Below are 17,054 nucleotides of genomic sequence, written 5' to 3'. Positions count from 1 at the left end.
TAAAACTAAAATATGCACATTTTTGAAAAAAAAAAAAAAAAATTCTGAATGAATAAAAAGTCAATCATTCAGTTTTATATTTAATATTGAATATGATGTATGAAAAAACTTAAAATTATTAACTATTAACTTTTGGACACCACACAAACTTCTGCTGTACAGTGAGACAATATCAATCAGTTGATTCACTCAGATCACACACACACACACACACACACTATAAAACCAGATCAGGTTGACGGAGAAAAGGAAAATCTGTTTATTCTGATATCATATTGTTGCTCACTTTAAAACAACCACATCACATCATGAAACAATAGAAAGGGGAAAAAAGAAAAAGAAAATAAAGACAGAATAAGCTTTCAGAGTTCATATGTCTTTCGATGATCTCTTTCTTCTGACCCAGGAGGGGAGGGGCTGCAGGACTAAGGGGGGGGCAGCATCAGCTGACCAGCCAGATGTTTAGGGAGGTCAGAGGTTAAAAAAAAAAAAAAAAAAAAAAAAAGTTCCATACAGTTTTTTCTTACATACAAAGAGTAAAACCTATTCATCATGTGGCACAAAAGGAAATGTTTTATCATCAGAGCCTGCTTCTTAAGAGAAATTGAAAATGAAATTAGATTGATGTTGAAGAAAAACATTTAAAACTGCTGCTGACTCCTTGAAAAGAGAGAGACCAAGTGAATTTATGGTAAAAAGAGTGGAGGAAGTCAGCGACTGTTTTAAATCAGTGCCTGGCTTTAGGCTCTGCATACCACACACACACACACACACACACACACACACACACACACACACACACACACACACACACACACACACACACACACACACACACACACACACACACACACACACACACACACACACACACACACACACACACACACACAAAGTCTTCTGAGTATTTGGATACTGTCAGTAGGAACAGGACAGAGCTGAGCTACTCACACACCGAGCATTAGATTAGAAAAATAGCTCTAACAACAACAGATCCGTGACATAAAAATCATGAGCAAACGATTAGAAAGATGACAATAGAAAAGTGTTAACATACAAAAGGAAATCTGTGAGCACTGAGAAGTCTGTTTTGACACTAGTGGGGGGGAAAAAAGGAGATTTCAAATTACAAATTAATTCTTTTGATTCCTTAACAGAGTACATCAGTTCACAACATGAATCGAGTTTACACACATGAAGCAGGGAGGAAATAGCAGGGAACCTTATTTTGAACAAATTAGAGGTAGCTGTAATTTAATTAAGAATGCTCAAAAATTAAAAGTATGGTATGAAATGACGACACACACTCGCTCACAAATATAGACAAACATTTTGTTGGCCATTTTTTGGTAGATTTAAAAATGATTCACAACCCCAGACATTTTTTTGTATATTTCTTTTTCAAATGACCAAAATGAAGCAGCTTATAATGCAGAAATAATGAGAATTAAATTCTTTTAGCGTCAATATCTCTATTCAAATGGAGCTGCTGTTTTCTTTGAATAAAACGGCAACCTGCACCACATTTCAGGGGATTAAATTTATAATCCCAGTGGTAATTTAACACAGCTCTGCTGCTGATGACAGGATCATGTGCAGTCAACAGTGAGGATGATACCTGTAAGTCTGAATTTAAAAACAGTGCAGATGGATTAGGCTCTGCACGGTTTCCCCCAGACAGATAATGTTATTAAGATTGAACATATTGAATGCAGACCGGTAATAGCATCAAAAAACGGGCAATAATTAGAAGAAAATAGAATCAAAATGTACACCTGTTTTGTTGAGCTGGGGGACTTGGCTGGAGCATCACTATTTTCTACCACAAGATGGAAGTATACACACATTAATCAAAGGGGAAAACAATGAATGAAATGAAGGTGGCATATGTCCCACAGTCATTTAAAGACCTTCAAGTAGTTTAGAAAGGGCCCTATAAGAGACGGTCTTTGTTAAAGACATCGTGGTAGTTATTTCCCTCTTTAAAGGAACGTTAAGGAAGAGAGAGGACTGGTTTTCAGGGATATTTAGTCTCATTGACTTTGGCCCGCTCCATTACTCTCATTATAAACAAAGGGACATTGGGGCCTAAGTGGCATCTGTAGTCTGCTCTGTCAGTAGATCACTCTTCACCTGCTCATATGGGCCGACTGCTTTCATACAAACTCCCTCTCTGTCCTCTCTTTAAGCCACCTGAGCCCCTCAGGGGAGAAGCACTATAGAAATCTTCACATGCTTGAGTATCCATCATCTCGTCAGTCAGACACCTCACTCATCCTCACCCGACTCCACATATTCACACGTCCACAAAAAAAACCCTGTCAATTTCTTCATTTGTTTTTCTGAGTTCTTCCTATTTTAACCATTTGATGATGACTACACATTCACTCTCCCCAAAAACGTTTGTCTCTCTCTCTCTCTCAGTTGTTCCCTTGACTGTTTTCCTTTGCTGTCGGCTTGGATTTGTCTCCCTCCCTGTCGTCATCTTCCTCCTCCTCCTCTTCCTCTTGTGCTGCTTGGATCTGCTTGGCCGTCTCTCTCACGCTGGAAAACTTGTCTGACTGCTGAGTGGTTGCTGTCTGATCTGAGGGCACAAAGACTGAGGTCAGAGGAGGCCGCCGTGCAGTTGTGACAACATCTCTGGCTTTTGGCAGTGCACCAAAGGGATCATATGTAATGTGTTCAGAGAGACTAAAAGACAGAGATGAACTGCAATCAGAAGGACCTCTGTGTTTCAGCCCGCTTTCACTGAAGGATTTATTGACAGAGCCTGTCATCTGGGTCGACAGAGCAATAGGTGAATGAAATGCTGCCGTTTCTCATGTAACATCAAGGAGATTAAAGACATACAATTTTGCAGCGTCAAACAAAATGTATGAAGTTTATGGGCAGAGCGGTTCAGATTTTTTACTTTTTCTTTTTTTTTTTTTAAATCATTGTCCAAAGGTTTTATTTTCTGTGCTAGAGGTAGAAGAGAACAGAGCAGCATTTTGAAGAGGATCACAGCTTTGGTTATTAATCCTGCCTGGCCTCTATCTGACTGTTACAGGTGTTGGTGTCGGGCCCTGCGGTCAGTGCAGCGCAGTTCACCCTCCAACAGATTTGGGGAAGGAGATAATACGATGCTGGGGCCGTCTCTCAGCACATTAGAGTGCTGCTGGTCCCTGCATGGAGGAGCTAATGTTACCGTGCAAAGGGGACAGGTCCTTTCCTCCGAGAACGGCAGCCTCACATTTTGTTATGCGTGTTCTGTGTCTTTCAGCCACATTTTATATATTTTTCTCGCCACTAATTTGTTTTTCATTTTTCATGACAAATTGTTTTCAGAGTTTGAAATCTGCTGCATCAAAAAATATTTAACAAAGCTTGAACTTTAACTGTGTTTCTTAGTCCTGTAAGTGTCTGCTGAGACAAAAGCCACATTGATATCATGAAATATCAATCGGACGTAAATGTTAAGATTTTGTTATAGTTAATATAGTATTATTTCAAGCCTTTTCAAGCTTTTGTCATGCTTAGAATAGAAGGAAAAGGGGCAACTTCCGCCCCTACACCTTAAGATAGTTTTAAATATTTGCTTTGATTTTCAAGATTTTTGTTTTTCCCTGCATTTGTTTAATGGGGTCGGACTGCATTAATAAAATGAATACGTCTTATCATCATTTAACTCCACCACTCCACAACTGAACCGCCTCTGGAAAATCAGGACACAGTGCCAGTGGCTCTGTTTTCACTAGGGGTGTATTTTTTTTCCTGAAATAGTAAAACCAACAGTGGTGTGTGGTGGTCCCAGCCGGCCCACAGAGAGCCGCCCTCTCACCAGCAGCTTTGGTGGGAGATGGGTCCTCTCCCTCCTCATCCTCATCCCCTTCACAAGGGTCTTCCAAAGGAGCGTAGACACCTAGGTTCTGCATATGTGCTTCAGCCATCTTCTGCACAGCTACACACAAGTAAACACACCACAGACACACACAGGGAGACGGCCACACAAACACATGGACACAGACACAAGGATACAAGGATAGAGGGATATGTTGTTCTGGTTTTACCACGCTTCAACACTGTCAGTTTTTAATCAAGCCTCACGGGATTTTTTTGAATACATGCCAGGCAGGCAGGACGCCAATTAAACACATGCACTGACAGACAGACAGACAGACAGACAGACAGACAGACAGACAGGCAGGCAGGCAGGCAACTGCATAGTGCTTTTGGTATCCCACACTGATTTGTACAGCAGAGCTTTCGCTGTTGTTTTCTGTCCCTTCTCTCACCCTGTTCTTCCATCTGTTTGTTTGTACCCTCATCTTTCCTCGATTGCCCGCCCTCCTCAGCACGCTCGCCTGGCAGTGCTGACTCACACCACTCTCCCTCTCCCTCCTGATACGCTCTCCTCTCTTTTGTGACATTACCTCAACTCCCCCTCTCCCTTCCTCTGGGTCACCTTGGCCTCTTTCACACTCTCAGATACACGGTGCCGCACTGAGGCAGGCCACTCTTTCTAGCTCAAGGTAGGTTATGCAATTAGAAATGATTGCTGTTTCCCGCTCATATTAGTTTATGAAAGACAGATTTCTGCTGCTGCAGGAACAAGGCTTTCTGTGTCATTATATCATCACTCCAAACGCAAAGCATACCCAGACACCCCCAGTGAATGAAGCTCTGATGGGAAATATTTTTGCCTATTTAACAAGCACATGCAACAAGCGACTGCCCACATGCATGTACACATGCAAGCCAATCTTTTTCGTTCATGCTTGTTTGTGTGTGTGTGTGCCACAGCTGTATACACAACCGACTGTAATCCTGGATGATCCAGACTTTCCTAGACTCACACTCAGTGTCTCACAGCTGTCACACGATAATCTCCCTCTTTCTCCCTTCCTGTCACACACAAATATACAGATCCTGCTGTTGGGCACACAAAAAGACCAGATCTACGTCTGCGCACATCACACATGCACATGCAGAGAATAAAAAAGAAACAAAGGCTTTTAATGCATATCTAACCCATCTGTCACATGCACTGCTTTCTGTGTCTGCTCTTAGCGCGGAAAGCGAGGAGGACACTCGACTGCAGCGAAGCTCGGTAAAACAAAGAGGACCCAAACACAAGGTTGAATCACAACACACACGGCTGCTTCCTGGAGTGTCAAAGAGGCTCGTACCGACCTTTGAGTGATGGAGGCTGATACACGTTTGGATTTACACGCTTGGGTTTGAGCACTCCATTCTCTCCGACGACCCACTGCAAATAGAAAAGAGGAAAACAGCAAATTCACTTTAAATTCTCCTTAAAAACACATGTTAATGCCTGGAAGTATTTGTGTCTGGTGTTACATGACATTTTCACATAAAATTTTCTTAATTCTATATAATACAAGGAAAATTCATTAAAATAGCACCATATAGACACAAAGCAACCCAAAGTGTAAATTAAAATGCATTTAAAACATATCAAAATCTAATTTTAAAGACAGACAAACAAAGACACACAACCTTAAATACACAGCCAGCCACTGCACCACAAATAAATTAAACAGCACATTTCACACACAATGGCAAATTAAACACTTAAATAATATAAAAAATGATGATGCAGTTTATGACATGAAGAGATATATTCAAACTCAAGATGTGATATTTCTTCATGGCTGCACCTTAACATCAAATAAAATCATTCTGTGAAGGTAGCCTGGCTCAAGACGACAGAGATTATTTTATGGGGAGTTTGAACATGGGTTCACACAACATGAGTGTGTGATGGAGGGTTGAAAATGGTGAATGTTACAGAGAAGACACCAGCAGACAGTCGACACATAAAAAGATTACAGCTGTGTTCTGTTGGTGAATATTTGGGTGGCTGGAGGCAGAAGGATGCACGATGAAGATGACGCTTATCATAAAAAATTGTTTTGACTTCACCTTTACCTGATGACTGGACTGATCATCGTCAGGAGATGATTGGTCGGCGACTCTGAAGAGCGTGGCGGGTGTGGGCCTCCTGCGACGGATCTAGGAAGAATCAGTATAGATGAATAATTAAACCATTCAAATCTGTATGATCAATAATGATCAGCTCAAAATCATGTCAATCACATAGAAAGTATTGACAGTTCATGCTGCGGAACGGCATGGTAGGACTGCTGACTTCCTCAGTGTTGCTGCCCCGTTGGCTGATGGGTAAACAGCCAAGAGTTACCTCCAGCGCTCAGTAGTGGTCAGGTCAGCAGGAAACACTTAATATGCTAGTTTCTGATGTTAAAGTCAGCTGATCTACCTTTGTCCATTAACCTGTCCGATATTAAGATACTGGATAGATTTTAAATTACTGGCTTCTTCAAATAACGTGAAATGTATAAATTGTGTCTGATACCATGAGAGCACCATGTGCACCCTGTAGAAACAGAGCGGCAGAGGAAATAAGATTTAAAGGAAAGAGAGTGCCGACATTCGGCCGCACACGCTCCCCTCCATGGTCCAGTCTATGCACTGTTCCCTGGAGGCCAAAGCCAGGTGACTGGTGGCCTTAGAGGTAAGTCCGGGGCCGGCAGACTGCAGGTCTCCATAAGTCAGTGTGCACAGTGAAGTCTCTGTCCTTTAAGGAATAAATGCCCAGCTGTGCTCATACACCCTGTGACCTGTATAATACCCTGCGGGTGAAAATGTACCCTAAAGAAAATTGCAAATTGCAGACCAAATGCAAAATGCAGTAGATTATTTTAGGGGTGGAGACTCACTTTAATAATCAGATTGAAGAAAAGCCCTGAGCAGAATGTTTGGTGCCTTTGCTTCATAAAGAAAGGTTTACACGCAGAGCTTGGTGTTTTGACTGACTTCCCAGCGACTCTCAAGGATTAATAGCCGGCATCTCCTCTTGGGTAAATGTTTGATAAAAACAAAAAGCACACAGAAGAAAAAAAGAGTGTCCATCTAAGTTGACCCCGGCAGGTCAGACAAACAGCGTATTGAGAGTGTCCTCTGTGGAGGAAGCCGACCTTGACATGAACCTTGAAGCTGCTGTTTATTGTGCCACATAACATCACAGGAGGTGAGCTAAGCAGCCTGACCGTACTTTGCATAAAGTGGCTCCACATGGAGCTTTGGTGTTTGTGTGCAGTTCCCCTCCATCTTGTGAAGCAAGGTGTGCGTCATCAGAGCGAGGTGCGTGTTGCCAAAGCAGAGGCTTGCTGGTCCTCATTGTGGCAATCAAACACAGCAACAGGACTGATTGAGTGTAGGTTTCTCCCTTATTTATGATACCAGGCACACATTTTAATCTTGGCAGGCGATCGCCAGCTCTTCTCCCTCCCCCGGATTTCTCACACTATTTGTCGCTCTCATTTCCATCTCACTCGATCCTCTGCTTCCTCAATCCTGTTTACTTCCATGCCCATCCTTGGATTACCCTCCATCCACTTCCCTTTCTCCAACCTTCCCATCCATGGAATGCGTCAGAAGAGAAATCAGGCTGACATATCAGTCCTCTCCTCTCATCAATTGATCTCTCCTCGTCTCTTTATCAGCAAGGGACATCCCCAGGGCATCTTCTGTTCCCCCTCCCCTTCTGTCGTCTTTATTTCTCTCCCCTGACGAGGTGTGGAGGCCTGGGGCTCTGTGCTGCTGTGAACCCTGCTGCCTTGGCCTGCCACCTGCTAACAGCGTTGCAGGGCAGGCTGAAGTGGCTCATGCAGACCCACGAGCGCAAGCAGGAACCAGATGTGGCCATGACTAAACCTATGTCATAGTCCTGTTGCATGACAAACCTCAAACAGAGAAAAAACACTGGATTGGTAATCTACTCTCACATGTCATGGAAATTTATAAAGTTAAAGTGAGAGATGGAAGGGCCAGTTGGAGGGTATCAGCATAACACTGAATGGTTTTTCAACCTCAATTCTTTGACTATCAGATGAATAATTAGTTATTTGATAGCAAAAATTTTTAAATTTGTTTATCAAGCAAGTATGACAAAATAATTTTAGAATCTAAACAGTGAATATATTCTGTTTTGGACCATTGGTCAGATCATATTATATTTGGATTATCAAATCAAATAATCGATTATGATTAAGTAATAGTCAGTAGGTGAGGTGACAAAATAGATTGCAATCATAATTAATGAGTGGTTATAAATGTCAGTATTATTTTTTTCTGGTAACTTGCAGTGTGTCACTTCCACGTTTTACATGCCCCCCTCTGTCTTTTCGTCTGTGACGCTATCGACTATTTTCTTTTTTTATGGAGGTGAAAATTATTAACAAAAGTAGGGCAAACAAAGTTTCTAATTATTTAACTGTGTTTTCACGAGCCCCAAAAGTGGTCCGAGACACCCCCAATGAAGCATCAGTGAAAGAGATGGCTGCACTGTGAGAGACTCTGATGAGCAGAGTCATGGTTAATTTCCTGAGATGGAGATTAAAAACCGAGAGGTGATGAAACAACTGGGAGGTAAAATAACTAGATAATTGAGGTCAGAGAAGCACCGTCTGTGTGTGTGTGCAGTAGGTTTCTGTCATCCCAACACAATCTGGATTATCATTATGGTGGTTATATGAAGACGTGACTTCCTAGAACAGGAAAAGGATAAACAGACCGTAAAACTGGTTGCAAACTACACCAAAGCACATTAAAACATTAAATGCAATGCATGCAGCTGAGACTGGTATCTCTTTATGTCACTCATCAACATTTAGAAACAGAAGGCGATGTGGTGGCAGTTGTGAGGTGCACTGCTGCATGACATCAGCAAGACCAAATGACATAAACATGCACAGTGACTCTAGTCATTTTCCGGCATTTAAACCACCCCATTCTGTCTATGTTACATAATATTGTGTGTGACTTCCTCATTTACGCTAACACTAGATCAGAATGTGTGAGATTACTGCTCCTAAGCTGTGTCACCAACCCCTGCACCACCCACACAGACTATACCCTCCCTGCTCCCCAATCTCCAAAACCTTCTCCTCTGCTGGCAGCCAGTGTTTTTGTGCCAAGATCAGTGGCGCCGCTGTGGACCACCTCAGCAGACAGGTTGCTGAGGTGGCCTTTCAGCGGCTCCACAGGTGTACGCCTGCAGGCCTCCCTGAAAGGCTGCAGCACCTCATTAGCTTCCACACAGAGCTTTGGTATCAATAAAAGGCTTGTGGGTTGTAACATAGAACAGGGTTCATGACAAAAGGTGGATAAAGTGTGTTTGAGGATTACGGATAAAAATTAATATCATGCAAATAATTGTACTTTCATAACTGTCAAATTTAATTGGAGGCAAAGAGGTTAAGTTGGCACAAATGACTTCAGTGTGAGACCTCACTCTGTGCTGCATGTGGGTCACTGATAAATGTTGACTTTGCACCTGTTTGCGTGCGTGCGTGTGTGTGTGTGTGTGTGTGTGCAGGCACGGGAATGTGTGTTGGCTCATCACAGTCATGGCCCAACTTGGGTGCAGATTGGCTGATATGGGCCTGTTCCCCCGAGGCCCCTGCTCTAAGCTGGTGCTGCTGTGGCGGGGTCTATAAAAAGCAGCAGCAGTAGGACAGCATAAACTAGATCGGAGGAGTCTCTGATGGGGGATGAGGGAGAAAGGCTCTAAAACGCTATCGTGCACCAAGGCTAACAGTTGAGCATCTCCAGGGGGAGTCAGGTGGCCTTGAAGCAAAGAAACACACGGTAGATTTCCCTCCCCTGTCAGCTGCCATCCCTGGTGTACAATATTACTCTATGGCACAAGGCCATCCCATCGAGCAGGGGGTGCCAACTGTGTGATAGAGGTGAGAGCATCATCACGGCCCATATGAAGCCCACCCACTCCCTCTCTCTCATTGACCAGCTGTAACCCAGCTCTTGATGGATAGATATGGATTTGCACAAGATTGATCTGCAGTTGTTGCGGCATCTGCCCACTGGCACATACCGCTGCACATGTGTGTATGTGCAGAGAACATGCGGTGCAGTACACTGGTGGGAACAAACAATAACTGAGGAGCAGCACATGGAAGAGATAAAGTGCTAATGATAACAAAGCAGCCAACAGTAACAGCAACCCCAAATACAAATAAGATGATATGAAAATGGGCTGAGTGTAAAAACTGGAAGACATTAGAAGACATTTGTTAAAATGTCAGTTAAAAACAGTAGTTTTATTCCTCATCTCTCTGTGAATTTGTGAATTTGTGATTTCTATGAATCTCAGTCTACCAAGCCGCCCACCCCTTCCTCCTTTTCCTGCCTGAAGTGGCATCCTTGTGGTGCCTTAAGTGCAATCTAACAATGAGTTCAATAACACAATCAGGTGAAAAATGATCCCTCTTAACATGAGATGAATGATATTTTCTCAGTTAATGTATTCCTTGTGCAATCACATACAATGCATCCAATGTTTCCTGTCGTGAGCTCAGTTGTAAAGAGTGTTACTGCTTTGTATTATGCTGTCGGTAGAATACATAACAGGTTTAACCATTTTCAACCTCTATTTCAACTCTAACACATTCATGTCTTCTTGTTTGAAATACAGGTGTGCAACTGCACAATTTCAAAATAAAAGTTTTGTCACACTGTGTCGCAGTCAGTTTTATTATTGGTTTAAATTTTAACAAACCATATGTGTTGATGGAGCTCTCCATATATGCTTAGCATTTTGTTCATAAGTATATTCACACTGCAATTTTAGGAATTTATGTTTTGTGTTTTGCCCAAATTGGGCACACAATTGTCTGTCATCAGGATTAAACCCAAATACCAGGCCAAGGTGCCCAGTCATGACAAAGCTGCCAGGAAAAATGTTTCCATAAGCATGACAAACAAACAGCCAAGGGCCCGTGATTGGCTGGATCACGTGACAAGTCGCTCGGTCAGACACAGACTATACTCAGCCGTGACTCACAGACATGGCTGCCAGGTGTCTTCTGCAGGGCCTTACTGAGTAACACACGCTTTTGTGATTTTCCAGCTGTTTTCAAAGCGGGTCAAGGACGTGGCTCTGGAAATTACAATCCCAACTGCAGCTCAATGAGGTCCAAGGTCGCTCATTTCTATTCAAATGGCCAGCTTTGCTATATCCCCATAAGTGTGAGGTGCTGTTGCGTGCTGCTGCGTGCTGCTGCGTGCTGCTTTTCAACATTCATGTAACACTTTAGTGGTGACCTTTGGCCCCACCACTGGCTAACTGAATAAACAGATGGTTGGAGAAAGCATCTGGAGGGGCTCTCCAATGACCCCCAAATAGGAAATGTAATTATGCTGCACCCACTGGCAGAATGATATCATACTCAGACAGCCCCCCCCACCCCCCCCCACCCCCCACCCAACACCCAGCCTCACCTCGCCCCCAGCATTTATGTAATTAGCTGCTGGTTGCTGTTTGGCCCGTTGTTCCAGAGACTGTTGGAAGAAAGCTTTACCATAACAACACACTGTGATAATGCCAGTGGATGATGAGTGACAGGAGGCCGCCTGCCAGGCCACAGCACACACTGGAACTGTAAACAGGGCAAGGTGACAACAGGAGAGGTGCCAGTCAAAGCTTTATCAGAGACACAGCTAACAGCCTGCAAACACTGAGATAATTCTTTTTTTTTTTTACTTTACTTGTTCATGCACTTGAATCCAGTAGCCTCATTGTACTGTTGACAAAAACCAGTTCCAGAGGTCAACAGGCAGGTACAAACAAAGTATAGAGTTACTATCGTTACTCATTTGCAACATCATACGTACCAACAGGTGACAAATAGAAAGAAAGCAACTGTTGATTGTTGCTATGCAGTTTGTAGCCAATGGCCTGTAAAAAAATCACCTAAAAACACCTACATTTATGATTTGATTGCAATTTCTATTAAGTGGCTGTGCGGCTATGCTTTACATAACTTTGTATCTTCTTTGAGCTGTTCCCTCTGAAACATGTTGAGGATTAACTGCTGTGCCTCGGTGTAAGTTTAGAAAAAAATGTTAATATACGTGAATTAATGTATATTAGGCTGATGCAACTCCTCATACCATATTGGTTTGATTAATAATGACAGTGACTAATGACACCAGCCGGCTGCAGAAGATTTATTGACCATAACTTTAAAGGCTAAGGGGGCGTGTTGCTGCATCACAGGCCCCTGTCAAGTTTTGATGTTTGCTTGGGTAACGCCTGAGGTGCAGGGGACATTATGACATATTTTCAACTCACTGTGTACAGTGTCATCAGGAGACAAATCATTCTACCCGTGCTCAATATTTGCGTTTTTGTGCTGTTTATACATCACACACAAGCCAAGAGTGGATGGTTGTGTTTTCAGTGAATATAACCATTACAAGACAAATGATTTTAGACTAAAAGACAACAGAACAGAACAGAAACTTTGAACGAAACCTTTGTTGACAGATACAGGCCATGAACATGTTGCTCCAGAGTCATTAACTTCCCAAAATGCCAGGACTGTCAAAAAACAGGGAGGAGCAAACACACTGGCAAACCTGCAGAAGACAGAGACCCATTGACTGTGTCCAAACTGCAAATACATCTATGAGTTCTCGCAAGGCAAGCCATCATTTTGATATAGTGTCCTTCCAAACACTACGATTTTTTTTTATTTATTTTTTTTTTTTTGTAAAAATGCCAACAACCTGCCTTTGGCAAGCAACTTTGAAAGGTATCCAAAAAGTAATTTTCATGAAACCTGACAGGTCACAATGCTGGGAAAAACGGAGTCAGGACATCACGGTGACATTCCTATCAGTCCACATGCAAAGAAAGATCACTGCACCCTCTTGCCAAGTCCCAGCATGCTTTGTGCCATCTAACAAGATGTCCTTTTCTGGGAGTGCATGTTGACGGTCCCTCAGAGCACTAATGTTTATCCACAAACACATGCCGTATCAAAGGTTGCTGTTTGATGTTTAACCCAAAGACTGGACTGGGGAGGAGGACGACATGGGAGGTTGGAGTTGGGGAAAAGTGGGTTGTGGGCGGGAGTGTAAAAGATAGAGGATGATGGGGGGCAGGGAAGTCAAAACGATGCCCTCCATGACCCTGATAGGTTCAAGCCAACACAGAGTGATGTCTGCTTGGTGAGTCCACGGGGAGGCATACTTTGAGGGAATCATAAATGCAGCATCCCGCCCCACGACCCTAATCTCCGTCCATTATGCACATTACCGTACGTCACTTGCAAAGGATGGAGGATTGGTGAGTGTATGGAGTGGGGGGTTGGGCTGGTAAACATGACCATGTGCTTGCTCTGCATTGTTGGAGAGAACTAAAGCACTGTTCTTGACCTTTCAATGAGAAGACTACTCAAGGAGAAGATTTGAAAAAGATCATTCCCGTGACTGATATTCAAGATGCCAGCTGAAAGCCAGAGGTGAAAAAAAAAAAGAAGATGACAAATGAGTTTTCACAGCGTAAATGATCCCATTGAAGGCACTTTGGGTCTAGAGAGAATCTGTCTAATTGGAACGGGAGTATGTCTGCAACAGCAAGGCTCTCAAATCTGAAGTGTGAAAAAATGTACTTTTCTTGTTTTTTTTTTTTTTTCAAAATTGACCTGCTGGTTGGCCTGAATAATACAGGGACCACAGTGAGATCAATTGATTATTATTTAATGAAAGAGAGGTTACTTTTGAATTGTCAAAATGGCATTTTCATCCTATCATCATGAATGACAAAAACAAATGTCTGTAAGACATTACAGGGAATGACCTGGATGAATGAGAATATACAAGGAAAAATAAATAAGGATAAGTAAGGATATTTTCTTATTTAAACTGAAAACACTGCAGACTTGAAAGAGAACATATCACTTCAGAGTAAATGTTCACAAACAGGTAAAGCCTATCCAACAAAAGCGTTTAACATATTCGAAAGACGCACAAATTGTAGCATTTTTCTCGCACAGATAATAATATGTCAATGTGTGGGAGGTATGGGCATGTCTCTTACATTAACACCAGAAGAATGTCCACACACACACACACACACATATATATGTCTACAACATGCAACAGCACTAACACAAACAACTACCCAGTAAGACAGAGCTGGCCATTAAAGTTGACCTTTTCAATGCCAACAGTGGGGGAGCTTTGCATTGCATAGTTGTGGAGCTCGTCTCCATAGTAACAAGGTCCCAGCAGTTTAGTTGATTGCGGTTTTTGGGGTTTAAATGCCATCGGAAATGACAGTAACGAAGGAGTTACCAGTTGTGTAACAAGTTGAGAAGAATAGCATAGTCATTAGCAACTCATTAGCAGAGATAGACGTGCTGTCAACCATAATTGATGTGGGAGGGGAAGGGAGTGAAATGGCTGCCTTTAAAAATGATCCCTGCCCATTCTCAAGTCCCCTTGAGGCTTCAGTATGCTTTGGGTAGATGTTATCTCCTTTTTAAACACATCAGTTTCCCATACTCCCCTGTCCAGCGTTCATCTGCATGTACACGTGCTTGCATATCCATTATCTACATCGCTCATCCATCAGGGTTGTGGGAGCGTTGGAGCCAATCCCAGCTGACATTGGGCCAGGATACATCCAGGACATGTGGCCAGTCCACCACAGGTCCGACATATAGAGACACAAAGTTACAAACAACCGCCCACACTCAAATGCAGCAGCAAGGATGAACATGCAAACTCACACACAGGAGGGCCTTAGGCCCAGGAATCGAACCCAGAATCCTTTGCTGCAAGGCTGAACTCCTCACAGTTGAATATAATCAACAACTTTACACTTTTTATGCCACTGAAACATCTTCATCGCATGGATCCCGACAGAAGCACAGACATCCTATATGAAGGCAAAGGTTTGCAGTATGGGAGCCAGCTGAGCCCTGCATGACCATAAGGGGATGATGCAATAAGGTCGTCCCCGAACCAGACGGAAGTGAGAGATTTTTTTTTTTTTTTTTTTTTTGAGTTGAGGGGGAAGCTCACATATGGTAGATGATATCCTGTAGTTTCTTGGAAGAGAGATAGAGATCGGAGCATGTGGACAGGACATGAGCGATAGAGAGAATAAGAGGGGGAGGAGGAAAGCAAGTATTCATGTAGAAATGTGGAGTGGAAATTTGGTTTAGGTTTGCAAAATGTTTTCAATTTAGCAAGCGATTTAGTCAATAGGTGAAACTGAAGTGATGCCGTGAAATAAGACAACTTGTTTGCTGACATTTTTTTTTTACTTGAAGGAATAATGCAACAAAAATCACACTTAATTCAAGAAGATTTGTTTTGGATAAAGAAAAAAAAACAACAGTTATCCCACTTTTTTCATGCAGGAACAATTTTCTCCATGCAATCTCCAAGGAAACAATGAAATTTAGCAGATGATTAGGTAAGTGTGAGATTGAGCATGATTGCAGGGAGTAAGAGATCATTAAAAACCTTTTTTGAAAGCTGAGAAACAAGGACATTCACTAAGGGAGCTAACCCCGGACACGTGAAGCCAGAGATCAGGTTGTGCATCTTAACTCTCCTGGCTTTCTTTCATATACCACATCTCTCTCTTGCTTCCTTGCTGCACCTCACCTCAAGTTCTCTGGAGAGATGAGCCAATGGCCTCGATCTACCTCGGCACCAAACAGTTCCTACTTTGGCCCACTTTTTCCTGTGTGCTAAAATAAGAGGCATTTGCGTTAGAGCCAAAAAGGAAGATGAGAAGTGCCCTATCAAAAATGAGCAGAGAAGACAAGAGAATGATAAGAGCAATATTGGTTTGGTTATCAGATAGGACTGAAGACAAAGGTCTCTCAATGACAACCAGCCAAAAAAGGCAAAAAAGAGTAATTATTTATGGTGACTATTACATGATTACATGACAAAGAAAATGTCCAAAAACAACAGTTTGTTGTTACGTCTGTGATTTTCATGTCAATGTAATAAAAAAATTGGCCAAGGGTGAGACAGTAAGTTAGTAATCTCATGAGAGGGAGGAGGGAGGGAAATGTCATCATAATTTCTCAACTGTGGAGCAGCCGTGCATAAGAAACTCAAAAATGAAAAAAAAAAAAAAAAAAAAAAAAAACAGAGAGAAGGTAATACAGGAAGGTGCTCTCAAGTGAAGAAACCCGGCCAGTCTCATACAACAACAGGGTCACTTGCCCAGAGTGACAGAATGGCAGTCAGTCAGAAGGAAACTGATCAATAGGAGATTCAGATGTAAATCCTTCGTATTTCACACAGAAAAGGAGCCAGAGTGAAAAGTTAAAACTAAATCCTAAGAGACACAAAACTGATGTTTCCACATGGGACAAACACTAACTTATCCACTGCCTGCTCACCATCTCCACTTGCCGAGGGTCCAGGTTGGTGGGAGCAGATGCTGGCACGGCGAACTGGATCTTCTTCCTCTCCTTGGACTCCCCATCGACCTCAGTCGACATGGAGGGCTCCATGGCTCTGGATCCTGGGGCTCTGAGTCCCAGTGAAGTGGAGGGATTTCTGCTGAAGATCACTGTACCTTCGTTGGAGGAACCGCCCACTGCTATGTAGTCCCACACCTGAGAACTTGTTTTCTCTCTTCTGCCTCACTCCTTCACTCTCTGACTCCTTCTTCTTGTAGAAAAACACCAACGTGAACAGACTCTCTCTGTCACCACCTGTCCTCTATCCCTCCCTGGCATATGACGATATGCCCCTGGTCTCCCTCTGTCTCTCTCTCTTCTCTCCCTGCCTCACAAACCTGTGAGTTGAATGAGGCACATCCGACCTTAGATCAGGCTGTGAGGGAGAGAAGTGGGTGGGGAGGGGATGTAGAGGAGGGACTGAGAGCTAAAAGAAGGTGGAGATATTGGGACAGAGGGGAGGAGCCAGAGCAAATAGGGGTGGAGGCGATTGGCAGGGTGGCTGTGTTTCTCTGTCTATCTAAGCTGAGGTTGATTTGTAATCAGAAAAAAATAATAATCTCATCACATCAGCTGAGCCTCTTTTGGCCTCCATTTCTGAATGAGAGATTTATGCGGCGAGAGGAAGGTTTCAGGGGGTGCAAGGAGAGATAAACAAGAAGAGATGTAGAGTATGCGGGGGGAACATACATGGGCATCCTGCCACTAAACCCATGCTGCTGACATCCCTAG

The 17,054-nt window shown here is 42.9% G+C and overlaps 1 protein-coding gene across 4 annotated transcripts; it reads right to left on the bottom strand.

Annotated features, from left to right (window-relative positions):
* Positions 1–235: 235 nt before the first annotated feature.
* On the bottom strand, positions 236–16,682 carry ppp1r1b (protein phosphatase 1, regulatory (inhibitor) subunit 1B). 4 transcript variants are annotated; one of them, XM_029508471.1, is made up of 5 exons: positions 16,260–16,682; positions 5,926–6,015; positions 5,173–5,248; positions 3,821–3,940; positions 236–2,584 (listed from the first exon to the last, which is right to left on the bottom strand). In XM_029508471.1, the coding sequence occupies exons 1-5, from the start codon at positions 16,371–16,373 to the stop codon at positions 2,421–2,423; spliced, it is 564 nt and encodes a 187-aa protein (XP_029364331.1). In that variant the 5' UTR covers positions 16,374–16,682; the 3' UTR covers positions 236–2,420. The 4 variants fall into 4 exon arrangements, with proteins under 4 accessions (XP_029364331.1, XP_029364332.1, XP_029364333.1 ...); XM_029508472.1 differs by having other exon boundaries at positions 5,932–6,015; XM_029508473.1 differs by lacking the exon at positions 16,260–16,682 and adding an exon at positions 15,508–15,886.
* Between the last annotated feature and the right edge of the window lie 372 nt (positions 16,683–17,054).

Source organism: Echeneis naucrates, chromosome 8 (assembly GCF_900963305.1).
Source record: "Echeneis naucrates chromosome 8, fEcheNa1.1, whole genome shotgun sequence".
Lineage (NCBI taxonomy): Eukaryota > Metazoa > Chordata > Actinopteri > Carangiformes > Echeneidae > Echeneis > Echeneis naucrates.
This window is presented reverse-complemented; position numbering and strand designations above follow the sequence as displayed.

Excerpts from the sequence above, each read along its gene's own strand:
- ppp1r1b (XM_029508471.1), bottom strand. The coding sequence starts at position 16,373 with ATGGAGCCCTCCATGTCGACTGAGGTCGATGGGGAGTCCAAGGAGAGG. Across the intron at positions 6,016-16,259 it reads ACCCTCGGCAAGTGGAGATG|ATCCGTCGCAGGAGGCCCAC; the intron begins GTGAGCAGGCAG and ends GATTCTTCCTAG. Across the intron at positions 2,585-3,820 it reads ATCTCCCACCAAAGCTGCTG|ATCAGACAGCAACCACTCAG; the intron begins GTGAGAGGGCGG and ends TTGTGCCCTCAG.